A 27,923-nucleotide genomic window follows, 5' to 3' on the forward strand; every position below is an offset into this window, starting at 1 on the left:
TAATGGAGAACAGGTTGAGGTTTTGGAGATGCTATATCTTCTGAATCTCTACTTTCCTACTGTCTTCTTCTTCATGCACGCAAGGCTCCTTCCATGGCAAGCTGTATGCTGGGTTTCACCATTGTCAATGGCTACCTCCCATCCTCTCAGTGAAAATGTTCAACGCGCTCTGTCACAGCACGGCTATTCATCTGTCGGTTCTCGATCATGTCGGAATAGAATCCAGTGATTCTTTTGTGTCTGTCACTAATGCCCCACAATCGCGAGTTTGAAGCTCGTCACAGTCATTCAATCCCTGAATCCTACTCAGAATACCACAGACAAGGTTTAGACATTCCGGATTCTCAAGAATGGCCGCCAGTAGATTCTAGCTTATACCACGAAGATTCTGGTTAAGGAATCCAAGAGATATCCACTCAATCTAAGGTAGAACAGAGGTGGTTGTCAGGCACACGTTCATAGGTGAGAATGATGATGAGTGTCATGGATCACCACATTCATCAAGTTGAGGAACAAGTGATATCTTAGAATGGAAGCAAGCGTGATTGAATGAAAAATAGTAGTAATTGCATTAATCCATCAAGAAACAGCAGAGCTCCTCACCCCCAACCATGGGGTTTAGAGACTCATGCCGTAGAAGGTACAGTATGAAATGTATAAAGTGTCATCCGGTAAAGATACAATGTCAAAAGATCCTATTTATAGTGAACTAGTAACTTAGGGTATACAGAAATGAGTAAATGACGTGAAAATCCACTTCTGGGGTCCGCTTGGTGTGTGCTTGGGCTGAGCATTGAAACTTTCATGTGTAGAGACTTTTCCTGGAGTTAAACGCCAGCTTTTGTGCCAGTTTGGGCGTTTAACTCCATCTTTTGTGCCAGTTCCGGCGTTAAACGCCGGGAATTCTGAAGCTGATTTGCAACGCCGGTTTGGGCCATCAAATCTCGGACAAAGTATGAACTATTATACATTTTCGAAAAGCCCGGGATGTCTACTTTCCAACGCAATTGAGAGCGCGCCAACTGAGCTTCTTTAGCTCCAGAAAATTCACTACGAGTACAGGGAGGTCAGAATCCAACAGCATCTGCAGTCCTTTTTCAGCATCTGAATCAGATTTTAGCTCAGGTCCCTCAATTTCAGCCAGAAATTACCTGAAATCACAGAAAAATACACAAACTCATAGTAAAGCCCAGAAAAGTGAATTTTAAATAAAAACTCATAAAAACATACTAAAAACTAACTAAAATGTACTAAAAACATACTAAAAACAGTGCCAAAAAGCGTATAAATTATCCGCTCATCAGTCATGCACGCGCACGCGTCAGGGACATGTACGCGTGATCAAGTTTCGTGCTTCTAGCACACTTCCAGCCCCATGCTAGCACAACTCTCTGCCCAAACACATATTTACGTCAAATTTTAAGGTCACGCGTATGCGTCAGTGACGCGCACGCGTGGAAGGCGAAGTGCAGACAACGTGCACGCGTGGGTTACGCGTACGCATGATCAAGTTTTGTTCTTCTAGTACACTTCCAGCCCCAAGCTAGCACAACTCTCTGTACAAACTCTATTTTTCACGCTCTCCCATCTAACGCGTATGCGTTAGTGACGCTTGCGCATCGTATGCTCTCTTTTTCTTTTTCTTTTTTTTTTGGCTCCTGTTCTAAGATAGCTGCATGATATGAAAAACAGTAAAAACTTAGTAAAAATCAAATAAGGAAGAAAACTACTACTAAGAAAAATAGCTAAGGATACGAAATTATCGGGTTGTCTCCTGACAAGCGTTTCTTTAACGTCACTAGCTTGACGGTCAGTTCTGCTAGTTCAACAGATGAGCGGACCTCTGGCGATCGATCTCGCCTCCAAGATAGTGCTTCAACCTCTGGCCATTTACTGTAAATTTTCTGTCAGAATTCTCTGCCTGTATTTCCACATGACCGTATGGTGAAGCTCTGGTAACCACAAATGGTTCTGACCACCAGGATTTCAGCTTCCCGGGAAAGAATTTGAGCCTTGAATTATACAAAAGCACTCTCTGTCCTGGCTCAAAGACTCTGATGGCTATCTTCTTGTCATGCAATAGCTTAGTTCTCTCCTTATAGAGCTTGGCATTCTCATAGGCTGAGTATCTGAATTCATCAAGCTTATCAACTGAAGCATTCGCTTAATTCCTGCAGCTTCTGAATCAAGGTTCAGATACTTGATTGCCCAGTAAGCTTTATGCTCCAGCTCGACTGGCAAGTGACAGGCTTTACCGTAGACCAATTGATAAGGGGACATGCCAATAGGAGTCTTGTAAGCTGTTCGGTATGCCCATAGAGCATCATCAAGCTTCCTAGACCAGTCCTTTCTTGAAACACTGACGGTCTTCTCTAGAATTCTCTTGAGTTCCCTGTTGGAAACTTCAACCTGCCCACTTGTCTAAGGGTGATAAGGGGTTGCCACTTTATGACGGACTCCATATCTCTGAAGAAGAGAGTCCAGCTGTCTGTTACAGAAGTGGCTTCCTCCATCACTAATGAGTGTCCTTGGAACACCAAAGTGGCTGAAGATATATCTCTGCAGAAAACTCATCACCACCTTGGCATCATTGGTAGGTAGTGCCATAGCTTCCACCCACTTGAACACATAATCAACTGCCACTAAAATATAGTTGTTTGAATGTGAGGGTGGGAAAGGTCCCATGAAATCAATACCCCACACATCAAACAACCCAACCTCAAGAATTTCCTGCTGTGGCATTTCATGCTTGGCAGGGAGATTTGCGGCTTTTTCACATCTGCCACAATGCTTCACAAATGCTCTTGAGTCCCTGAAGAGAGTCGGCCAGTAGAACTCGCTCTGAAGGACTTTTGTAGCTGTCCTTTCTCCACCAAAGTGGCCTCCATAATCAGACATGTGACAGTGCCAAAGAATTTGCTGCTTTTCCTCATCTGGGACACATCTCTGGATTATACCATCTGAGCACCTTTTAAAAAGGTATGGTTCCTCCCAAATGTAGTACTTTACATCAGTCAATAGCTTCTTTACTTGTTTCCTACTGTACTCCTTTGGAATAAAATTCATAGCTTTGTAATTTGCAATGTCTGCAAATCATGGAGCTTGCTAAATGAGGAACAATTTCTCATCAGGAAATGTTTCAGTTACAGCTGTGGGTGGTTGTATTCCTGCTTCAGGCTCAATTCTGGAGAGATGGTCAGCTACTTGATTTTCTGACTCTTTCCTGTCTTTTATCTCAATATCAAACTCCTGAAGGAGTAACACCCACCTGATTAATCTTGGTTTAGAGTCCTGTTTGGTTAGAAGGTACTTCAAAGCAGCATGGTCAGTATAAATAATAACCTTAGAACCAATTAAATAGGACCTAAACTTATCAAGAGCAAATACAACAGCTAGTAATTCCTTTTCTGTAGTTGTGTAATTCTTTTGGGCATCATTTAGCACACGACTAGCATACTAAATAACATGCACAAGCTTACCATGCCTCTATCCTAAAACAGCTCCTATAGCAAAATCACTGGCATCACACATCAATTCAAATGGTAAATCCTAGTCAGGGGGAGCAATAATGGGAGCAGAAGTAAGGTTTGCTTTCAGAGTTTCAAAAGCATGCAGACAATCAAAATCAAAGACAAAAGGAACATCAACAACCAACAGGTTGCTCAATGGTTTAGCAATTTTAGAAAAGTCCTTTATAAATCTCTTATAAAATTCTACATGACCCAAGAAACTCTTGACTGCCTTAGCATTTATTGGTGGTGGTAATTTTTCAATTACCTCCACCTTTGCTTTGTCAACCTCAATCCCCTAACTTGAAATCCGGTGTCCAAGAACAATACCTTTTGTGACCATAAAATGGCATTTTTTCCAATTCAAAACAAGGTTTGATTCTTGACACCGTTTCAAGACAAGAGATAAATGCTTAAGGTAGGATTCAAAAGAATTACCAAAAACAGAAAAGTCATCCGTAAATACCTCAATGAACTTTTCAACCATGTCAGAAAAAATTGAAAGCATACACCTCTAAAAAGTTGCTTGAGCATTACAAAGTCCAAATGGCATTCTCCTGTAGGCAAATACTCCAAAGGGGTATGTGAATGTTGTCTTCTCTTGATCTTGAGGGTCCATTGCAATTTGATTATATCCAGAATATCCATCTAGAAAACAATAAAAAAGCATGACCAGCTAACCTCTCAAGCATTTGATCAATGAAAGGCAGGGAAAAATGATCCTTCCTTGTAGCAGTGTTGAGCCTCCTGTAGTCTATACACATTCTCCATCCTGTGGTTGTTCTTGTAGGAATAAGCTCATTCTTTTCATTCTGGATCACTGTCATCCCTCCTTTCTTGGAAACTACCTGCACAGGACTTACCCAAGGACTGTCAGAAATAGGGTAAATAATACCTACTTTCCATAATTTCATTACCTCTTTTTGGACCACCTCTTTCATAGTTGGATTGAGTCTCCTTTGTGGTTGCACAACTAGTTTAGCATCATCTTCAAGAAGGATCTTGTGCATACACTTGGTTGGACTAATCCCCTTTAAGTCACTAATGGTCTACCCAAGAGCTGTTTTATGGCTCTTGAGCACTGAAACAAATGCCTCTTCCTCTTCAGGCTTCAGGGAAGAGCTAATAATTACCTGATATGAATCATTTTCACCCAAGAACACGTATTTCAGAGAATGAGGTAAAGGTTTTAGCTCAAGCTTGGGGGCTTCCTCCTCTGCTTTAGGCGTGTAAACCATAGCCTTCTGGAGTGGTAAATCATCAACTTCAACTAATTTATACTCAGAAACAGGATCCAAAATGTCATCAAGCACCTCAGCTTTCAGTACCTCTTGAACAAGTGGTTCAATAACATCTATTTTCATGCACCCTTCAGAATCATTAGGGTGTTTGAGAGCCTAAAAAACATTTAGAACTGCCTATTCTTCATTGACCCTCAGGGTTAATTCACCCTTTTGCACATCAATCAGAGCTCTACTTGTAGCTAAAAAGGGTCTACCAAGTATAATAGAGGATTTTACTTCCTCTTTCATGTCTAATATAACAAAATCAACAGGAAAATAAATGGTCCTACTTTAACATGTAAATCCTGAACAACACCCACAGGTAATTTAACAGAAAGATCAGCAAGTTGAAGAAAAATACGAGTGGGTTTTACCTCCTCAATTTGAAGCTTTTTCATCACTGAAAGTCGCATTAGATTGATGCTAGCTCCAAGGTCACATAAAGCTCTCTGAATGGTGACATCTCCAATGGTGCAAGGAATGACAAAGCTTCCTGGGTCTGGCATTTTCTCAAGGAGATTGTGTTGAATAATTGCACTACATTTCTTGGTTAACACCACTGTTTCTTGTTCCTTCTAATTCCTTTTATGGGTCAACAACTCTTTCATAGATTTAGCATAAAGAGGCATTTGCTCAAGAGCCTCTGCAAAAGGAATATTGATCTGTAGCTTCTTAAAGACATCTAAAAATTTGAAAAACTGCTTTTCTTTGGAAGCCTTCTGGAGCCTCTGAGGATATGGCATTTTCGGCTTGTATTTAGGAGCCTTTGGCAAGGTAGGATAATTGTCGAGAGAATCAGGGAATGGGTTATCTGCACGCTTAGGAAGGGCGCGCTCTACTTCTTCCTTCTTCTCCTCTGGAGCTTCTTTTTAAACTAATTCTTCATTGGCCTTGGTCTCAGAGCCAGCTACTTTACCACTTCTCAACTGAATAACCTTACAATCTTCTCTTGGGTTCACCACTGTATCACCTTGTAATGTACTTGCAGACCTCTCAGGTATTTGCTTGCTCAGCTGACCCATTTACACTTCCAAGTTTCTAATGGAGGCTCTGGTTTCCTGCATAAAACTCCTCATCATCTCCCAATTAGAATCTTCTTGGAATTTAGATTTAGCCTGCTGAGACTGAAATTGGCAGTTATTGTAATTGTGCTGTTAGAAGCTGCCCTGAGAATTATTGTTGAAATTCTGAGGTCTCTGAGTTTGGTCTATTCACCCAAAATTTGGGTGATTTCTCTATCCTTGATTATATGTCTGAGAATAGAGGTCATTATTGGGATTTCTAGAACCACTACCCATGTAATTGACCTGTTCAGAAGAGGATTGAGTATAATCATAATTATCATTTTGCACTAAAATTCCTGCCATGTCATAGGAGACCTCTTGAGATGGATTTTGGGTGTTGATAGCTGAGACTTGCATGCCACCTATGTGTTGAGAAAGTAGACTTATTTGCTGAGATATAAGCTTGTTCTGAGCAAGAATAGTATTAAGAGCTTCTACCTCCATGACACCCTTCTTCTAAGGAGCCTCAGAGTTCACAGGATTTCTGTTAGATGAGTATAAATATTGGTTGCTAGCAACCAATTCAATAAGCTCAATAGTCTCTTCCAGTGTCTTCTTCTTATGCAATGAACCTCCTGCAGAATTATCTAAGCACATCTTGGACATTTCACCCAAACCTTCATAAAAGATATCTAGTTGGGTCCATTTGGAGAACATGTCCGGAGGACATTGCCTAGTCAGTAGCTTGTATCTCTCCCAAGCTTCATAAAAAATTTCACCATCCTTCTTCCTGAAGGTCTGAACTTCCACCCTAAGCTTAGTCAGCTTCTTTGGTGGAAAAAATTTAGTAAGAAACTCAGTAATAACCTTGTTCCAAGTATCCAGACTCTCCTTGGGTTGGGAATCTAGCCATAGCTTTGCTCTATCCCTCAGAACAAACGGGAAGAGCATGAGTTTATACACCTTTGGGTTCACTCCATTTGTCTTCACAGTATCACAAATCTGCAGAAAACTAGAGATAAATTGATTTGGGTCTTCGTGGAAAAGACCATGATACTGGCAGTTTTATTGCACCAGGGTGACCAGTTGAGGCTTCAACTTAAAGTTGTTCGCAGCTATAGGAGGCACCACAATGTTTTTTCCATAAAGATCTACAGTAGGAGCAGAGTAAGAACCAAGTACTCTCCTTTGTTGCTCATTTCCATTCGGATTTTCCACATTGGTATTATCAGCATTGTTAGGATCCATAGTGGATTCTGCAGCCTTGCAAAGTCTAGCTTGTTGTAAACACCGCCTGAAAGTCCTTTCAGGTTTAGGATCAAAGTCTAAGAGATGTTCTTTGTCTCTGTTCCTGCGCATAAACAAACAGAAGACAAGAAAAAATTGGAACTCTCTACGTCAGAGTGCAGAGAATTCCCAGTGAGGTAACCTAAACTAAGAGACACCAAACTTAATTTCAGCAATTATCAAAAATATTAGTGCTATTAAATTTTTTTTTTCAGAAATATTAAAAATAGATTTTAAGAAAATTTAAAAATAAAACGCCTAATCTAAGCAATCAAACAACTAATAGTTGTTAATCACTATCAATCTCTGGCAACGGCGCCAAAAACTTGGTGCGGTTTTTGCAACCCACAAACTAACCGGCAAGTGCACCGGGTCGTACCAAGTGATACCTCAGGTGAGTGAGGGTCGATCCCACGAGGATTGATGGATCAAGTAACAATGGTTGGTTAAACCACTTAGTTAGGCAAGCAGAAAAGAATGTTTTGGTATTCAAAAAGCATTAAACAATAATTAAGAATTTCAGAATGCAAGTAGTAAAGAAATTGTGAAATATATATGGAGAAATAGTTAAGGTTTCAGAGATATCTATTTTCTGGATTGATTTTTCTTATTAACTATTTTAATCATGCAAGATTTAATTCATGGCAAACTATTTGTGACTAGACCCTAATTCCATAGACCTTTCTAGTCTCCTCCAAAATTCATCAACTGCCAATTCCTTGGTCAATTAATTCCAATTAGAGGGTGATGATCAAATTCCAGTTTATATGCCACAAGAATCCTAACTATCCAAAAATAAGGGGATTATATGTCACGTATCCCGTTAAATACAAATAATTAGAAATTCAGGATAATATATTTTCAAGCTGTTGTTCAAGTAAAGAGCTTTTCCAAGTTATACAAGAACTCAATTAAAACATGGGTGATACTTCCGTTCCACCCAAATTCATAGAGTAAAGAACGAAAACAATTGTTGAAATATAAATCATAACATGAATTAAAATAGAATAATAATAATAGTATCAATTCATACAATAGAAAGAGCTCCTAACCTTAACAGTGGAGGTTTAGTTGCTCATGGTTCAGAGAGAAAATAAGGATTCAGGTAAAATATACTGAGTTCCAATCTGATGGCCTGAAAACTTAACTAATGAAATCCCTTTTATAACTAATCCTAATTAATTTTAGAAAAATCTATTTTCTAAAATTAAGTAATATCTTTTCCTAATTTAAAAATCAAATTTGAATTTAAATCAAAATTAATTATAACAATCATCAAGTCTTCAATTGATGGATGGGGACCACTTGATTCCTTCACTCTGCAGCCTCTAATCTGTGCTTTCCAGGCTGAAAACTGGGTCAAAAGCAGCCTAGAAATTACCCCAGCATTTTCTGCACGTGGCGCATGTCACGCGTACACGTCAGTCACGCGTTCGCGTCGATAGTCTTTTCGGCATGTCACGCGTATGCGTCAAGTACGTGCATGCGTCGCTCTGCAAATCTTCAAATCTTCAAGGTTGCAAAAATCGGACCGGTCATCGAACCGGTCAAGTAACTGGTTCAATGGTTCAATGGTTCAACCGTGGTTGAACCAGTTTAATTAAATATAGAGTGAAATTAAAAAAATTCAATACATAATCATAGTTCATAGAATTCATATGGCATTCAAGTATTCAAGAGAGCAGAATTGAAGAAATCAAAAAATTGAACATTGCCGAATTGAAAAACCCAGAATCCAGACCAATATATCAACTCATAGTTCATAGTTCATAGAATTCATATGGCATTCAGGTATTCAACAGAGCAAAATTGAACATTGGAGAATTGAACTAATGGAGATTGAAAAACCCAGAATTGAAAAACCCATAATTGAAGAACCCAGAATTGAAAAACCCATAATTGAAGAACTCAGAATTGAACAGATTCAAATTTTTTAACATTGCAAAATTGAAAAACCTAGAATCCAGACCAATATATTTCATCATATGGCATTCAAGTATTCAACAAAGCAGAATTGAAGAAATCAAAAAATGAAAAACAAAATTATTCAAGTATTCATTATTGAACAGAGAAGAATTCAAGTATTCAAGTATTCAAATTCAAGCTACAACAAATTTATTCACATTTGATTAATCATATAAAAAACAAAATAAAAAAATTAAAAAAATTAAAAAAACAAGAAGAACAGAAGAACTGAAGTCTGAGGAAGTGAGGAACACAAAGCCAGAACCAAAAATGAAAAGTTGAAAACAATGCCAGAAAGTAGAAACCCAGAACTTACCCGCGACGTGAGTGAGCAGCGACGGTGAGTGAACAGCGACGGTGAGTGGCCCGCGATGCTGACCCGCGACGGAGAGTGCCCGCGACGGTGACTGGCCCGCGATGGTGACTGGCCCTAGCGCCAGCGTCGGTTTGGATTCACGGAGGTTGTTCTTCGACGGGGAGTGGGAGTGTTCTTGGCTTCTTGCCTCTTAGCTTCTTAGTTCTTGCTTCTTTCTTGGATTACCAGATTAGGGATTAAGGTCTGGTGAATTCACCAATTCAACACGCATTTTTCAGTTTTCAGTTTCACCCTTCTTTAAAAAAAAAAATTCAAAACGGGATGCGGTGGCGATAGCGATGGTGGTGGGCTTCACTGATGGCTGTGGGTGGCGATGGTGATTGGTGGCGATGGTGATTTTTGGAGCTTGGGTGAATGGTGGTGATTTCTGGAATCTAGAGAGGGGAAGGGAAATTAGGGCTTCGACGCTGCATTCCTTTTTTACGCGTTTTCTTTTTTTTTATAGCCAAAACGATGTCGTTTAGCATTTTAGTTTTCAAACTAAAAACTGCTAAAAAACCGGACGGTTCTCTCGGTTCATCGGTTAACTGCTGGTTCGACCAGTTTTTTTACCGGTTTTTTGCCAGACGGTTTTTTATGTTACCCGGACCGGCTAGATGACTGGTTTCCGATTATTCCAGTTGAACTGGCCGGTCCGGTCCGATTTTCAAAACCATGGTAGTCATCCATGATGACAAGTCATCATATACCCATTTTTCAAGCTAATTTCATTTGTTTTGATAGTCTTTATGCACTTTCTTGCTTCCTAAGTAAGTGATTTGGAGTGAAAATGCATAACTTCTTTAAATCAAGCAACCACCATGAAATTGATGTTAACTCATGAGGTTTAAGCTAATTTTAATTGAATTTTCATTGATTTATAAGCCTTATGAATTTAGTGATACTTGGAGTGGTTGTTTTGGTTTATTTCAGGTGAAGAAAAGAATAAAAGAGAAAAGCGTGGCCTAAAGAAAGCGTGGCCCAAGGAGAAGGAAGCGTGGTTAAAGGAAGGAAAAGTGTGCCACATAAAATGGGGGAGGCAAGCATTGCCCTCCACAAGGGCACACTGCCCTCTAGGAGGGCAACATAAGGGAACTAAGCAAAGAAGGCAACTCTGCCCTGCCCACTACAAGGGCAGAGCACAAATTGTGCCTTGAAATCAAGAAGGAGAAAATGTTGCCCTGCCCTCCACAAGGGCAGTATCGGGCTCACCAAGGGAGAAAATCAAAGGAAAATGTCTCCAAATGCTTGCCACAAGAGTTGAACACAGGACCATGAGGAAGCAAGGAACTAAGTCCCATCACCGTCCCAAGAAACCAAGGAAAATAAATGAGCGTGTGTTTCGGCCATGATTCAAACCTGGGACATCAAAGTGAAAACACTACCCTGCCCTCCGCGAGGGCAGGGCAGCATTTTGTTGGTGCACAACTCTGGCGCACCAAGAAGTGAGTCTGGCGCACCAAATCACCACCCTGGCAGCATCAGCGCGCACCACACTCGATCCTGGCAGCACCATGTTTTTCTGCCCTGCCCTCCGCGAGGGCAGGGCAGCATTCTGCGCACCAAGGCACGATCCTGGCAGCACCAAGCACGCACCGTGGCACATCCTGGCAGCACCAATTTTTCCTTCCCTGCCCTCCGCAAGGGCAGGGCAGCGTTCTGCGCACCAGCAAGCACCAGACCGCACCAAGCCGCATCAAGCCGCACCAAGCAAGCACCAACACGCACCAAATCCTGCCCTGCCCTCCACAAGGGCAGGGTAGCCTCCTGGAAGCAATCTTTCATGGGCCAAAAATTGAATTAAAAATCCAATTTAATTCATTTCTTCACCAAATCAAAAGCCCATCCAAATCCCAAAATCCAAGAATAGAAAGTGTATAAATAGGAGCTAGTTTAATGTAATTAGGACCTTTTACTCACCTTTTGCTTAGCTTTTAAATTTGGCACTTTCTTTGAGCTTTGAATTTTTATTTTTGCACTTTGGAACTTCTCTTGGTGTCTTCACTGAGATTTCAGAGAATTGGGGAGGAGAATTGATCTTTCTTCTTCCTCGTTCTTGCTTGGGTTTTTTTTAATTTCCTTGTTTTGATTCTTGGGTGTTAAGAATTGAGGAAATTCTGTCTCAATCTCCACTCAAGAACTCTTTAATTTCTCTTCTGCATAATTGAACCCATTTACATTCCCTTTACTGCTTCTTCTTTAATTCCTTGCCAATTGCTTTGTGAACTTAGATCTGGGAAGGCAAATTGAGATCTAGACTTTGCTTTCTAGTCTCTTGAGACCTGAGATCCCATTTTACTTTTGGTTCTTCTGTGAACCCTGCTGCACTTTAATTTCATTTTCTGTTTGAATTTCAGTTTATTCCAATTCATCTTCTACTTTATTAATTGTTGCAATTTACTTTCTCTTCGTTTAGATTCTGCAATCCCAGTCCTCAAATCCCTTTTACATTCAAGCAATTTACATTCCTTGCCATTTAAGTTACTGCAATTTACATTTCTTGCACTTTAAGTTTCAGTCATTTAATTTCTTGTTCTTTAAGATTCAGTCTATTTTACTTTCCTGTTCTTTAATTTACTGCAATTTCCCCTCTCCCTTTACATTTCAAGCAATTTATCTTCTGTTAAATACAACCCACTCAACCAAAACTTGATTCGCTTGACTAAATCAACCACTAAACTAAAATTGCTCAATCCTTCAATCCCTGTGGGATCGACCTCACTCATGTGAGTTATTATTACTTGATGCGACCCGGTACACTTGCCGGTGAGTTTTGTGTTGGATCATTTTCCACACATCAATCCACGCGCACGCGTCGCCATGGAAATCTCCAAATCACGCGCACCCGTCAGTCACGCGTACGCGTCGCTCCTCGTTGGTTTTTTCCTTTAATTCTTGTGCTGCAGAAGTTCCATCAAATCCAGCTGAATGCTACCTAAAATAAACAGAAATGCACAAGACTCAAAGTAGCACCCATAGTGGCTAAAAGATAATTAATTATTGATTAAACTCAACAATATAAGTGCAAATTCACTAGGAAAAGATAAGAAAGATGCTCACGTATCAGCCCGTGATAAGATAGAACCAGGTCGCCAGCCAGATTCACATAAGGATCGGTGGAGGTTGCTTCGCTAGGGATTGGAACCACGTTCAACCCTCCGGAGGTCTGACCATCCCTCGTCTCGTCTCCCTCCACATCCACGTCGTTGAGGACAACAGGCTCGCCATTCCCCATTCGCGTCAGTTCTGTCGTGCCATTCCCCCCATCATAAGAACCCCCCCAGGTCTCGCCTCTCCTCCAGCAGTCGCAGAGGCATATATTACAGTCCCACCCTGCTAGCCGTCACGAGTTCGTGTGCATGTCTCTCCGCCCTGGTGCCGTCCGATTCCCACATCTACAGGCCGCCGATCTTCCCCTCGGTCAGTCCCAACAAGCGTGCCATCCTCATCCTCGAGGAGAACCCCGCTGTTGTGATGGTTGTGCACCTTTTCCGCCCTGGTGTTCAGTGAACCGCAAACAGCCCGATCCGGAACCGCCAGCACAGGCCCACTGTTTCCATCACTATCCTCACTTGAGGCTGGGCCCAATGGGCAGTTGTTACCCTGTTCTAAGTTATTGTTTGGCAAGCCCAAGCTAAAATGTGGCAAGCCTTTTTTTGTTTTCCCTTTTTGGCTCCTCCCTTCGGCCCATTATAAACATAAGACAGCATCTACTCTGAATCACCCGCAGCACTCATAACCGTCCCTCCCCCTAAATTAGCCATCCCTTGATTATCGCCCTTGACTAATTGATCTTTTTCGAAATTCAAGGGAATTTGATAATTACTACCATTAACCCATTCATTCAAAATTGTGATTGGAATTACCACTTTACCCTCGTCTCCTTCCTCCTCCCGGTTAACCTGTGTGAGCATGTCTTCGACTTGAGCGACTTCATGCGCCGGCCCTGCTTGAAATCCCTGCACAATTCCCACTCCTGAGCTTGTCTTTGTGGTTCCAGAGTTACTATTTCCACCGGTTATTATAGCTTCATTACCCAGATTCTCTGCGCACCGCAGGTTGCATCCCTCATGTCCAACTTCTTTTACCAACACATCAAAGCCCCCAGAACCCACTGTTATTCGGATCCATTCTTGAATAACGTCCATTATGCACATATCAATCTGAATTCGGCCTACCGTGAAAGAATTGCACAGTTCTGTCTCTCGAGCACACCCAACTACTTTCCCCCATTGGCCTCCTATCGTGGTGAAAGTTTTCGCAGACCACGCATGTAATGGAACCCCAAAACATTCAAGCCATACCCTACGAGTTTCACTATGTTCCGACTCCTCCCACCGCCATACACAGTGGAATAAACATAGGAGGCAATTCATTTTATGGTGTATGTTTCTTCAGCATGCACAACACTATCAAAAGTCAGTAGCGCTTTGTACGTTCCCATTTCTCTAACCTGTACGACATTAGGTAGGTTCTTTGCCATGACTTCCTTCAGAGATTCAAAGTTAATAGGTTTTGTCGTGCCCCCAACAAGACTTCGCTGCAGTCATTCCAAATTTTCCTCTGCCACTTCAATTTCCACCTTCTTCGTCCAACCATTGCCATGTGGGTCCCTTCTATCCTTCTCCGTACGTGACGCACGTCCATCTGATCCGTCATCAATCGGCACTACCTCTCTATACGGCTTCTGAGTGGTGTCGTGTTGCACGTCATCTCCTCCTGGTCTCAGAGGTTTGTGTGCTGGTTCCGTCATTCTTCTGTATCTAGCCTCTCTGACAAACACAATCTTCCCTCTCAGTCTCAGTTGATTCATTTCCGTTATAGCTTTCAGCGCCCCCTTTTGTCGTATAGCGAATGAAAGCAAAAATGTATATATTTCCACTCTTTTGTTTTCGGGATAAGTAAATGTCATTGATACGTCCTGTCCAATTGAACAAATGGAACAACTCTCTCTTCGATATGTCTGCAGGGAGGTTGCTCACAAAAATCGAATAGGACTCATATTCCAGCCATCGATACTTTTCTCTGTTCCAAACCCTGGGATCATTGTCATGGTTCCTAGATCTACCCCCTCTGTGTTTTTCACCCACGCTCTCTCTCTCTCCCTCTCTCTAACTCTCATTTTGTCTGTATTAATCTCTTTTGTTATGATTAGGAACTCTGTTCATATTTTTATGGCTTATTAATCTAAATATTTTACTTTATTTGAGGTCTATGCTTTAATCTATTTCATGATTGAGTTTTCGTTTTTCATCTCTAATGATTTAGAATTGAAAAGCATTCTAACTCCATTTTAAATTCTCAATATTATTTTAGAAAATATAATATTAGAATTAGTTTGAAAACTCTTTTTCGCTATACTATCGGTAACATATTCTTTGTTGGACTTCTCACTGTCCATGTCCGTTGACACCTCCAGACTAGTAAAGTGTAGAAAAGGCAGTACAAAAGATGGGTCATTCTAAACAAAATTTAAGATGTCAGAACCACTAGTCCGCTACCACTAACAACGTTGACCTCTACAAAAAATTCCACCACTTAATCATGTAAAGTGAACTTATGTAACTTGATAAATATCATAATGATAATACTGAGCGCTGCTTCCTTCTCTATTCTCTCAACCTCACTCTCACTCTCTTCTAATTGAGCATTAGTTTCTTTACTCTCAGAGTCACTCACTGATATGATAAGAATGATTGTTCAAGGATGAGGAGGATTATTGGTGGAATATTTATGGGCTTGATTAACTTGATATAGATTAAGTATCATCCGTTTTTTTTCTCTTTTAATGATATGCATAATTCATATTTAATACTATTAAATTTACCTTATTGTATAATATTATATATACCAAATTTAACTCAATACAAAAATATTGTTTAAAAGAGGAATGATATATAATCAATTTGAGTTGGTCGATGAATCAGCTCACTCATCCGCTTAAAAAAGTATCGGGAGTTTGATTCTGGTCTTGTATATGCAACAATTCATTAGCCAATAACAAATTCTTAAATGAGTGGATTAGTTTTTGATTTATCGGGTTTGAAAATATTGTGAAAAACCTGAAAAGAAAGAATGACATATAGCATGATTGAAGATTCGAAAATCCTAATTGACCTTGGTGCAATCAACCCTAATTTCACCCTGATTTCCGGTCTTAACACCTACCCTGCCCAATTTGGTAATTGCAGTGACAAAAGCAGTGTAAAATGCTTGTTCATTTGATGCAAACAAGTTGACCGTGTCCCTTGACCTTGGATCTGTGAAAAGCACTTGATCAGAAGACAAGAGTCCCATTCCTTGTTGCAAGTTCTTGAAGTATTGGTTATCAAATGTTTGAGGTGTGAAAGGGTCCAACGCTAGGGCTACTCTTGGATCAACATTTACAGGGCATGTTTGTTTCAGTTTTAAAGCATATTGCAAATTCAGTGTTGGATCAATTCTGTTTCTGGGGCTGAAGTTGTACATTCTTTTTGAGAATTTGTTGCAGTGAGAGAATCCAATTGTGTGTCCACCTAACACACAAACAAAATGACATGTTTATGCTTAATTTCGAATTTTGATGGACAACTTTGTAACTTAGTTTTTGGTTAAGAACAATATATTATTAGGGATTTCATCTTGAAAATGATGTTATGAAGTACAAAAGTATTATTTGTATATTAAAATTGGTTGTATAAAGTTTAATTCCATTTACAATCATGTTACTGCCTATAAACAAAAAATCAACCACTAATTAATCATCACGTATAAAAGTACATATTTAATATCTCATAAAAAATTTAAATATATTATTGCAAACAAATTTGATTATTCTAATGACAAATTATTCAGTTAAAAAAATGTGTGAATTAATAGTATAAATATACATAAGCGTATAGACTGATTTGATAGCTGATTTTTAAAGTGTAAGGAACATATTTTTTCCACTTAAGTTACCTGATAATGCGATCATATCTGTCTGGGAGAGGCCATTAAAGCTAAACAAAGAATTGAGCTGATCCAAATTGAAATTAGGGCTAGGAAGATGGTGTTGAACACTTGCAATAGTAGATATTCTCCCATCACGCCTTCCTAATTCAACTTCATAAAATGGTCCCCCAGCCTACATTATTATTATTAAGCAAATTATGATAGTTTAACTAACTTAATTTTTTAATTATGAACATTGTTCTATCAATTAACATTATTATAGAGATTATTAGATTATAGAATCTTTTACAAAGCATAGATCAAAATAATGAGAAGAAATTGAAGTGAAATTGTACCAAGTTGACCACATCCCTAGTGGCCAGAGCAAGAATATCAGCACAAGAGACTTTGTTTCTGCACTGAGGATCACTATCAACGGCTACCTTGGCCTTAACCACCGTGTCGAAACCGTCCCCGGCAAGCGACACATCATCAGGATGGCTTTTCTCTACCTGGTTAGTTGGAGACACAAGCAGAACTGAAGCATCACAACCCTGTATGCAGAAACCAAGAACAAAGTTCAGTAATAATATTTCCAGAAAAAAAACCTAATAGATTAGTAATTTAATTGAATAATGAATGGCATTGACAGTATTAAGTATTAACATGCTGCCATGCAGAAATGTTGAATAAAATAAGAACCTAGATAACCACTTAACCATTGTCTTAAAAACATTGGATAAGAGAATAAAAAAAAAAGTAGTTTTTTCAATAATAATATATTCAATACTTAAAAAACTCAAGAAATCTCTATTTTTTTTTTTAAATATTCTACTTGTAATTTCCTTAACAAGTGTACCTAGTTAAACAATACAATTTTAGACTTACACCAACCAACAAAATTTGGTTAATTAACAAGTGAATGCGCTTAGACATACCCTGACAAAGCAATCATGGAAGAAGAGGCGAAGAGTGGAAGGAGCAGTCACAAATGTCTGCTGCAACTTCTGCGTCACGGCGGCGCGAACCAGCTGTTCCACATTGGGGCATGTGTTGTTGTAGAAGCCGCGAGAAAGTTGAGCAGAGCTTGTTTGTACACTACTAATTAGTAGAATCATAAATGATGTTAACACAAAGTCAAAGTTGATGGCCATTTCTTACTAGTCTTGTTATCTTAGCTTGCTTTTTAACTATACTATGATTTCTTGCTTCCAATGCTACATATATAAGGAAGTTTATGATTAACTTGATTAAGGAAAAAACAAAAAAGAAAAATTGGTTTGATGTTGATTTGAAGATTGCTTCCATTGACACACATATATTGATATGATTATTAAATGAAAAAATGATTGATGAGAATAAGTACAAAAGAGTGCTTAATTTTTTCATGGACAGTCTTGCTAATATTGACATAAATATGTATGTGAATCTGATAAAAGTTGAAGGAAACGTAAGTGAAGCTTCTTAGATACTTTTTAATTAAATGAAAATGTTGCTGCTCTAAGTAGAGTAGTATTTAGTGGCAGCTGCTAGCACTCTGGCGTGTATGTAATCACATGATGAAGTGCCGTGATGCATCAAAACTGCTTTCAGAATATGTTAACCTATTTCATTACAAACTGTATCGTTGGAGAACAAGTTAACCAATGAAATTAGCATTTGCACTTTTTTTTTACCAACAAGAAGTATCTTACATTTTCATCGTGTTGAATTAAATATTTATCTTCTGATTCTTTGATTCAGTCTGAAAGAGCTAAGAAACTCATAACAGAGTCTTAACTTTTTTTTTTTCCCTCCAATTCGAACTCAAATTCTTTCGCAAGAAAAATTTAATTTACCTCTCTTATAGCATCTTGACAAAGACTCGTTGCAATAGTATTTACTATTTACCATGTAAATGTATTGCTTATATTAAAAGAGCATTTAATTTCTAAGAGATGTTAACTTACACTTTTTCAAATGTTTTTTTTTTTTTATGCAGAAACTTCAATGCATGAAATAATTAGGAAGTATTAAGAAACAAGAAACAAAAATATCATGTAAATGTATTCTCTGTTTTGAGTGTTTCGATCAAACGCTCAGAACAATCTACAAAGCTCCATGTTGTTATTTTTAACTCATTAATATTTCCTTTAATATAACAACAATAATGAAGATTAGTCCAAGTTGTTAGAAACTGCTTTAGTAGATGATGTGTAAATAATCGTGCAAAACTACCCATTATTTAATTTTAAACGGTTATAAAAAGGTTTAATATGATGATCTCTTTCTGTGGTCGACTATATATGAAGCGTGAGTGATTGAGTTTATGCTTATGAGATAAAGATGATTGAAAGAGACATGCATTGACAACTCTGACATTTTAATTTCAGAGACAAATAAATAAGGTAGTACAGTATATATAGATTATAGAATATGTTAAGCTGAGCAAATGATGCATCTTTATGAGATTATTGTCAACTCAATGGCATGTGATCATCTCCCAATTCCAACTACTACATTGAATTCGCAATGTCAGACTTTTCAAATGTTTTACTAACTAATGAATGGTGTTTAATAAGGGGGAAGTAAGCTGCAAAAAAATGATTGCGAAAATCAACCATTGGACATGGACTTGAGTAATTGTGCAACAAACTAAGATTAGATCATACTGCATATACTATTCCCCTTAATATACCATATTTTTGTCACAATACAACAGGCGTCTAGCCGTAGAAACAGTTAAAATTAATCATTGGATGGAATTCCTCCATGCATGAATTCTCTCTTAAAAACATTACTATTAAGTTCAATAGGGGCTTACTAAGTGGCTACGGTTTTTCCTTTCTTACTTTAAAATGATAAAAACAGACACAAGTTGAAGTCGTGGCACATGTGACAAATTCTTCTTAATTCTGGCTTGCAGACCTTGATTTCCCCCGTAAGCAATATAAATATATATTATAATATAATGATTTATGTATATTGTTACATATAAATTTGAACAGTTAGCATTATCTATACACAAATTGGGGACAAACGACAAAGTAGGGAGGCTAATTATGGAAGGGATGATAATGAGATTCGATGAGTTCACAAGCATGTGGTGTGTTAGACTGTTACTATAAACAAACAATGGAGCATGCACCATGCAGCAGAAGAATAATCCACTGGTATTCAGGAACATGACAGCGAAAGGTTGCAGTATTACACGCTACTCTCAGCATCTTTAATTTGATTAAAGTCTTAGCAAAACAACAAATATGCCAAAGACATACCTTACTCATTACAATTCCATTTTCATAATTCAGATTATGCTGCCTATGTGTAGTGCAGTGAACATGTCAACATGGCTAGCATTATCATCATGAGAACTTGGTTGGGGAAGTTTCCTAAATAAAATATTAAACTTATTTAATTCTTAGAACTGTTCTTGAAATCCAACCGCTTCACCAAAAACGTCATAATCTGGCTTTATTTGTTTTGGGAATTAAATCATTTTAATACTTTATTTATGGAGAAAAACTTGTATGCTTCTCAAATTGATGCTATCGTCGCTCCAGTAATCCAGTTGGACCTTTAATAATAGGTTCCGTTTTACCGCTGTCTAGGAATGAACTTGTCTTGTGTCACAAACCAAAAGAAGTTTAAAGCCATACCCCTAAATAAGTTTTCTTCCTCTCTATTTTCCAGCAAGACAAAATGCTAATTAAAAAAGTGTGAATCTGGATGAGTAAACTTTTAGTGTGATGTCAATATAGTGATGACTGATGATGCATCTTTCTAATACTGTGACTAAATATATTCCTGATTCAAAATTCTACCATAAATAGGATCAGTTGTAATTCAAAATATTTAACTTTAGACAGACCAATTAGCAAAAACATTCTCGTAAGTCCTAACCTAATCAAAGTATATCTGCATATCACATACCTGAGTAGCATTCTATGTTAACATGTGTTTTGACTAGGTAGGTAAAAGAAGCAAAATAGGATCATATAGCAAAATAACCCAGAAATACAATTTATACCAGTCAACATGTCCTGTGTGAACTGTGATACATTCCTTTAAAATTATAAATATTCTCCAATGACATATTCATTTAGCCTACAACATTTAGGAATAAACAATTTACGGGGTATTTGAGAATCCAAAAAACTATGGACTCAGAAAGAATCCCCGAGTCTGGGCCATTCAACCCAACGTGAAAAGCTGTTGAATTGTAGGCGGCAATTTCCATCTTTCATGGGAGTGAACTCTTCTGCTTATATGCTTTGTTCAGTCTGTCATGACAACAATAGCCATCCATTACATGGGTAAACAAAAGTAGTTCAATAAAATTCTATGCAACATGAGTGCATCCGTTCAACAAAGATTTAAATGGAACATCAAGGGGCAAAATCACTTGAGACACTTTCCCATCAACAAAACCATAATTGTCGCGACAAGCTACCTGCAGATAAAGATTTCCAAATAAATAAACATGTCATGGGAAAAAAAATGGAGAATATTTCTCCTCAACTCTACAGTATTCAAAAGTCAAAACATCAAACGTGATTAAAGTCAAATGAAAAGGGTTCTATGAAATATATTATATATCAATTTGCAGTTACTACCTGTACAGGACACAGCACAATATTGATAATTCAGCTGCCCTGAAGAACCCTCTGGGGATCAAGCTGCCCACTACAATAACTAGATGGAACAGCTGAAAGTTCTAGTCTCCCTTTCCATTCTTCTCCAGGTTTTAAAGTGACGGCCTTTTCAACAGCAGCAGCCTCTACACAGAGCATATGCTTGTACTCATCATCACCAAAATCAGCCATAGCCTTTGCTTTCTTATCCCAAGGATTCCACACCACTGGATGGATAAACGAAAAATACATTTAGGTAGCCATTTAAACAACATACAATTGAATTTTAATAAAATTATAAGGAGGCATATGTAGTAATTCACCCTTTGTACATAATTGTTTGCTTGTGTTAGATTAAGCTATTAATTTCAATCATGGCTTTGGATTCTCCCAAATTCATAAGTACTGCTTTTAAATTCCTGACTTAAAATCAAACTCAAAACACACGAAATCAAGAAATTCAAAGACATTGAACTTTGATCAAGAAAATGCCATAGCCGCCTTAAATTAAACATCATTACTTGGAGTAACTTAGAAACTTAAAAAGATTTAGACATGGAGTGAAAAACAAAAACCATAAGTTTATAAGATATATAACAGAAAACTTGACCTTCACTGTATCTCATTCTGTTCTTGTATATATAATATAAATTATAAAGCTTAAAAAATGACAAGTGCCCTTGGGAAAAAAACTCATCAGTTGATTAAACCTCTCCCAAGTCTTGTTTTCCTCCTTAGGCAATTCTTCTATCCAAAAATTTAGTTTACAAGACACTAATGATTGGAAGTTCCAACTTCCAACTATCTTTCAAACTAAACAATATGGACTCCTTAGAATTAAACGATCTTTTGGGATTCCATCACTGTCCAGTTGTCTTCTAGAAAGGTCTTGATCTCTTGATCCTTCTAGGGCATTCTGTAGTGTATCAAGTATCATACTTCAAATTCCTAGTTCATTCCTAGAAGGTTGTTAGGGACTTGGGTATTATGGGGTGCTCAAAGTCCCACATTGGGTAGTATGGGATGCTTGATGTTGTATATAAGGAGAGTGGTTCTTCTCCTTTATCAGCTAGCTTTTAAGGTATTGTTCCCCACTTTCCTTAGGTACCTAACAATCATTAGAGCCTGGTTGTTGGCGCCATCGAAAGGGCTACCTATAGGACGGATTAAGATGAATACCGAATGCTAATAGCCGGTAGCAAAGTGGCTACTGTTGGGTCAGTGTTAGTCAGTATCGATAGAGTGAAGCTGCTTGGACATTGGCTCTCAAGGGCGGTGTGATACTTAACAAAGGTTAAATTTTTTATTTAAAAAATAGTGCTTAACAAATTTAAGATAAATGAAATGTTGCAAATTTAAGGTATTGTTCCCCACTTTCCTTAGGTACCTAACAATCATTAGAGCCTGGTTGTTGGCGCCATCGAAAGGGCTACCTATAGGACGGATTAAGATGAATACCGAATGCTAATAGCCGGTAGCAAAGTGGCTACTGTTGGGTCAGTGTTAGTCAGTATCGATAGAGTGAAGCTGCTTGGACATTGGCTCTCAAGGGCGGTGTGATACTTAACAAAGGTTAAATTTTTTATTTAAAAAATAGTGCTTAACAAATTTAAGATAAATGAAATGTTGCAAATTTAAGGTATTGTTCCCCACTTTCCTTAGGTACCTAACAATCATTAGAGCCTGGTTGTTGGCGCCATCGAAAGGGCTACCTATAGGACGGATTAAGATGAATACCGAATGCTAATAGCCGGTAGCAAAGTGGCTACTGTTGGGTCAGTGTTAGTCAGTATCGATAGAGTGAAGCTGCTTGGACATTGGCTCTCAAGGGCGGTGTGATACTTAACAAAGGTTAAATTTTTTATTTAAAAAATAGTGCTTAACAAATTTAAGATAAATGAAATGTTGCAAGTTTGAAGGCCAAGGTGTTTTCAATGATGTGTGTCATGTTCAGGTGAGTTCAAATATTTAAAACATCTCTTTTAGATCTATTATATTATGGCATACTTTCACTTTGTTTGGTATCTCTTTGACGGGTGTAAGATGTGCCAAAAACCTCGGATAGTCAGATAAGTTCTTGTTGACTAGCTTTGTTGGCTTTGGAAAAGAAAGGAAGCTAACCCTTTGTGGCAGTGCCAATCTATGCTAATGCACATTGACAAATCTTTTAGCATGCAAATCATGTGCAACACACTTAAGTGTTTATTCCATATCTAGTGTAATCTCATGATTGTTTTATAAAGTTTTGCTCCGTTGGCAGCTTTTCTCTCTGTTGCTTATTGTTTTGTAAGAGAACATCGTACCTTCCAATATCTCTGTGTTCTTCCTCTCTTTAACATCTTACTATTATCCAACCAAAAAAAAGGGAAAGATAAACACAAAAACAATAAAAGGGGTCCCACTCAGTACTTTATGAATGGGGCACACATATATTAGGCATGAGATAGGAAAATTTTCGTGTACCGGTACATTGATGTTTCAGTGAGTTTTAATTGTTGATCTTAATTATAAAAAATATATATATAATATATATAATTAAGATCAATCGTTAAAATTTGTTGAAACACCGGTGTACTGGTATACTTGAAAGCTTTCCTATGAGATAAGCTTGATAAATACTCACCAGCATCAGGAAGGCCATCTTTGCGCAAAACAAATGTTCTCTTTTTTTCGTGATCAATAATTGCGATCTTTGTAGGAGTGCTAAGATATATTTTGTCAACCTATCATATCAAAGACACGAGAAATATCAGCTTAAACTAAAATCTTATAAAACATCATTACAATAGAATTGGCTACATACATGTGGCTAGAACGAGTATTATTTAAAATAAATAAATAAATACATAATATTAAATTCCCGGGCACAGAAGTATATAAACTAGGTGCATACTTTTAATTTTGATCTTTCCATTTATGGGAGAAAAGATTTTGTTAAGATATGTTTATCTTCACAGAGGGGGTAGGGTCCAAACCTAGACCCGGATGTGGAATGGGTGGCATCAATCAAGAGATCCTAGGCCATAGCTACTGCTACTATGGTAAAGTTAAACCGAGTGAAACATCTAAATCTGTCAATGGACAAATATAAAGAGGATTTGCAAGGCAACTACCTTTTGGTCTCTACTAGTTATATTGAATTGTTTTTCAAGTCCACTAACATATAATATCTACAAAATCTATAAAATAAAGACTACTAAAAGAGAGCATGTAAGTCGCATTTAACCATTATCTCACCATTAAACCCCAAGGTGAAGTTTTAGTTAAAATACATATTTAGTTATTTTAATTATATTCAAAAACTTCAAATAAAAACAAAAAATGTGAAGGATAGGCATCGAGTCACCAATAAAATAAAATAGAAGATAAGAATGGAAAGAATGAAAAGACAACAAAAAGAAGAGAGCCATAGTGAAGGGTTGGAAAGAATTTGTTAAGAAACATCTCATACAAAATGATGCAAAAGCCTGAACTTTTCGGTAGAGACATTAAAATTGATTTAACTCTAGCAAGCCTCTAAAACAAGAGCCTATCAACCTTGAAACATGGAAATGCAATAAAAACCCACCAATTGTGATTATGTATTATGAACAGTCTTTAGCAATAAATTAAACATAGGTAAAGACATATTAATGGTTTAATCTTAAAAAAGCATTTACGGCCACTTTGGGCAAGAACTCAACAATAGAAAACCCAAATTTTAAACTGAAAGCTGAAGAATGAAGAATGAAAAATAAAAAGCATGTTTTTATTAGTCCAGATAATCAAGTATTGAAGCATATTCATGTTAAACCCTATATTTAATATCAGAATATAGGGGGCTTCCTAGAAAAAAGAAAGAAAAAGAAAAACCACACTCACTTCTGATTCAAATGTTAAAGCATCTCCCTGCTCAGTAAAGCGTTCCTTGTTCTGCAAGTTGTCAAGATAATCCAGGGTCTCTAATCCCTCTACCCGAACCTCGCTGAATAAATAAAATAAACTAATTAGGAACTCAGTCTATATATTTATAATTTTATATTAAAAAAACAATGTAAAAAGCCAACATGAAGCAGTGTGTAATGGCACAGAAAAATGAAGCCTGTTACATAGATGAAAAATTTTAATTCAAGATCAATTAGACCGAACTTAAGCAGGCAGTTAAGTGCATTTTAAAGTACATATGCACCGAATATTTAACTGGACCAGTGATAACATATGCATGTTGCACATTTAATTCAAGAAACTACTGTTGCTCATCACTTCTATGTTAGACTGTTAGCACACTTTCATAATCTGTGATTCTGCATAATCACTCTGAACATTCATACACCCCAGTCCATAAATCCACACTGACTTTCATATTCACATACAAATTTTAACAAACAGCTTACTTAGTAAGGAAGAGATCAACAATTCTGGCCTGCGAATCAAGTTGACACCCAACTTCTAACCAGAAAATTCCTTGCTTGCTATGAGGAACTTGAAATAGATCTCAACAAAAAGATACACAACTAGGACAACTATACCTTATGGCATCGCAGACACGGCTAAACAGATGTCATTCAGATCTATCTAAAATCTGTTAAACAATCTACAACAACATCTTTTTAAATGGCTTCTTTTATAGTTTTCTTATGACTTTCCACTACCCCTTTTAACCAAGCATCCAAAGTTATACATCCTCTCACTCAAAAGCCAAATTAGGTTGTATTTGGTTCGTATTTTCATTTTCTATTTTTATTTCCAAGATTTTGTAAAGAAAGAAGTGGAAAAAAAAAAAAAAAAAAAAAAAAAAAAAAAACAGAAAAACGGTGTTTCTTTGTTTTCACCTCTTTTGCACAAATTCTTAAAACTGAAAACACTCAAAATAAAATAGAAAACATTCTTGCAAACCAAACAGAACTTAAAAAGCCCAAGCCATACATTAACTTCTTGATGCCACAATTAGGAGCTTCTGAGTATGGTTGGAGGACAATTATAACAACCAATCATTACAACCTTCATCACCAATCAATATTAATAGCATAACAGCTTCTTACAAGACCAATGAACTGCTATAATTGAGATTAATACAAAGCTGCTAACTATGCCAACAGAATAAGTATATAAATGATCATATCATTGAAACTTCGATATTGAGCGAGACAAAAAGATCTCAAGCGTTTACCTTATGTCTGATACAGAGAAATACGTATGATAAGCAAAGGTGAACGAAAATGGCTTCCCATCACTGTTTGTATTCCTGATCCGAGAAGTCAACATAAGGTCTCCTCCAGGTCCCAGAGCTATCCTTAGACGATACTCAAAACTATATGCAAGCAGAAAGGAATATAGTAAAAAATAATATAACTGAATCATGATATGAAATAGAAGGATGAAAGTTAAAACAAGGTACTCTACACATAGGTAACATAATATTGTATGTTCCCATCGAATACCTGTGAGGCCAAATCTTCATATCTTCTTCAGAGGGCTTAAGAATCAAATCAACAAAGGCTTTGTTCAAAGTATTTGTTGGAAAAGGAGGGGGGTCTTCATCAACAGCCCAGAACCGGTTTCTAGCAAAGCCATGCTGGTCAAGGGTGCCATGGCTTGCAAACTGCAAAGAGCAAATTTTGTTGACCATTTATTCCAACAAGTACTGATAATAACCAGCAATTTTTAGAAAGCCACTTACTAAGTGTGATGATTGATAGTCAGAAATAGATTGTAGGATTTTTTTTCAATTTCACTTACATGATTTCAATTGTTTTTCTCTTTACTTTTATTTAGAATCTCACAATAATTCCAATTAATGTGATCACCTCAAGTCGGAAGTGAATTCCAAAATGAAAACTCTTATAAAGGATTTCCAAAAAAAGTTTAAAAATAATGGTTGTCTTTCATTGATTGCAGCAGTGATGTTAATAATAACCAAAAGCCCACTCGTTCTTTTTATACAAACCATCCCAATGCCAGCAAATAACCCCATGTTAAGTACCTAAGGGGAGTGGGAAACCACACCTTAAAAGCTAACCGTTAAGGATGAAGAACCACTCTCCTTAAATACAACGTCAAGCACCCCATACTACCCGATGTAGGACTTTGGGAACCCTGTAATACTTGAGTCGCTAACACCCCGATTTTAACATACCCCATTGAACCTTCAACCAATAATATGATTAGTAGAGAGATCTGGCACTACATTTTTGTTATTCTCACAGGGATTTCATAATTTGAGATTTATCTCTACAATGTATCATTTTGAGAATGTTAGAGCAAAGTTTTCTGAACACACTACAAATTAACACTTCCCCTCCCATGTCCTTTTGCATTCTTATCCCTTTTTAGCCCTTCAAAGACAGTGTTATCATCATGATAAAAGCAATTATACAAGAACAGTAACCGCTAACATTTACGTACTTGCGGAAAGCATATTGGAATCCCACCACGAATTGCCTTTGGTGGCTTAAATATTGCCTGCACAGCAAACAAGACGGAAAAGATGAACAGACCATACTCACATAATTTGGCCCGGAATTATCAAGATATAGAAAAGATATTAATTCAGAGTGAATAGGATTTATTGCTGCTTAATATCTCAAACTACCATAAGTACTACAACAGCTTTTAGAATTCATGTTATTTCTGTTTACACACTTAATGTACTCAAAGCAAACTAACATTCTGCAGAAAAAAAGAGATCTAAAGTATACTTATTTATTTATTTAGTTTTATCTTTATTGACATTTGACAACGAAAATTGCATGCGGCACCTTACTACTGAGAAAAAGCAATTCTTCGCCATGGTCATTCTTCCAAGAGGTCACATGACCACCATACAGGTAGACCTGAAAACCACAATACACACACAAATGAAAAGGCATTATCAATAATCATCTCCCAGACCTAGCCAATAATCCTATTGAGTGAAACTGAATCGAGGTGAACAAGTATGTTCATCAATTTCGTGGCACGCAATTGCAAGCAACCGCATCGGAGTTAGTTACGATCACTTATTGCAATAACTGAAT

At 37.6% G+C, this 27,923-nt stretch overlaps 2 protein-coding genes across 3 annotated transcripts in view; both read right to left on the minus strand.

The window, feature by feature from the left end:
• Window positions 1-15,406: 15,406 nt before the first annotated feature.
• Window positions 15,407-17,552, minus strand: LOC107483830 (peroxidase 16). Its single transcript, XM_016104450.3, has 4 exons — window positions 17,254-17,552; window positions 16,672-16,869; window positions 16,343-16,508; window positions 15,407-15,918 (listed from the first exon to the last, which is right to left on the minus strand). The coding sequence occupies exons 1-4, from the start codon at window positions 17,467-17,469 to the stop codon at window positions 15,512-15,514; spliced, it is 987 nt and encodes a 328-aa protein (XP_015959936.1). The 5' UTR covers window positions 17,470-17,552; the 3' UTR covers window positions 15,407-15,511.
• Window positions 17,553-20,293: 2,741 nt separating this feature from the next.
• Window positions 20,294-27,923, minus strand: part of LOC107483829 (putative glucose-6-phosphate 1-epimerase) — a gene marked incomplete at its 5' end in the record, with an annotated part of 8,191 nt that continues 561 nt past the window's right edge. The window contains 8 exon segments of one of the 2 annotated variants that reach the window (XM_052260264.1): window positions 20,294-20,577; window positions 20,911-21,155; window positions 23,552-23,651; window positions 24,790-24,892; window positions 26,078-26,218; window positions 26,349-26,509; window positions 27,313-27,369; window positions 27,666-27,740. In XM_052260264.1, the coding sequence (XP_052116224.1) occupies window positions 20,941-21,155; window positions 23,552-23,651; window positions 24,790-24,892; window positions 26,078-26,218; window positions 26,349-26,509; window positions 27,313-27,369; window positions 27,666-27,740 (852 nt within the window). In that variant the 3' untranslated portion in view covers window positions 20,294-20,577; window positions 20,911-20,940. 2 annotated transcript variants of the gene reach the window in all.

Source organism: Arachis duranensis, chromosome 4 (assembly GCF_000817695.3).
Source record: "Arachis duranensis cultivar V14167 chromosome 4, aradu.V14167.gnm2.J7QH, whole genome shotgun sequence".
Classification (NCBI taxonomy): Eukaryota; Viridiplantae; Streptophyta; class Magnoliopsida; order Fabales; family Fabaceae; genus Arachis; species Arachis duranensis.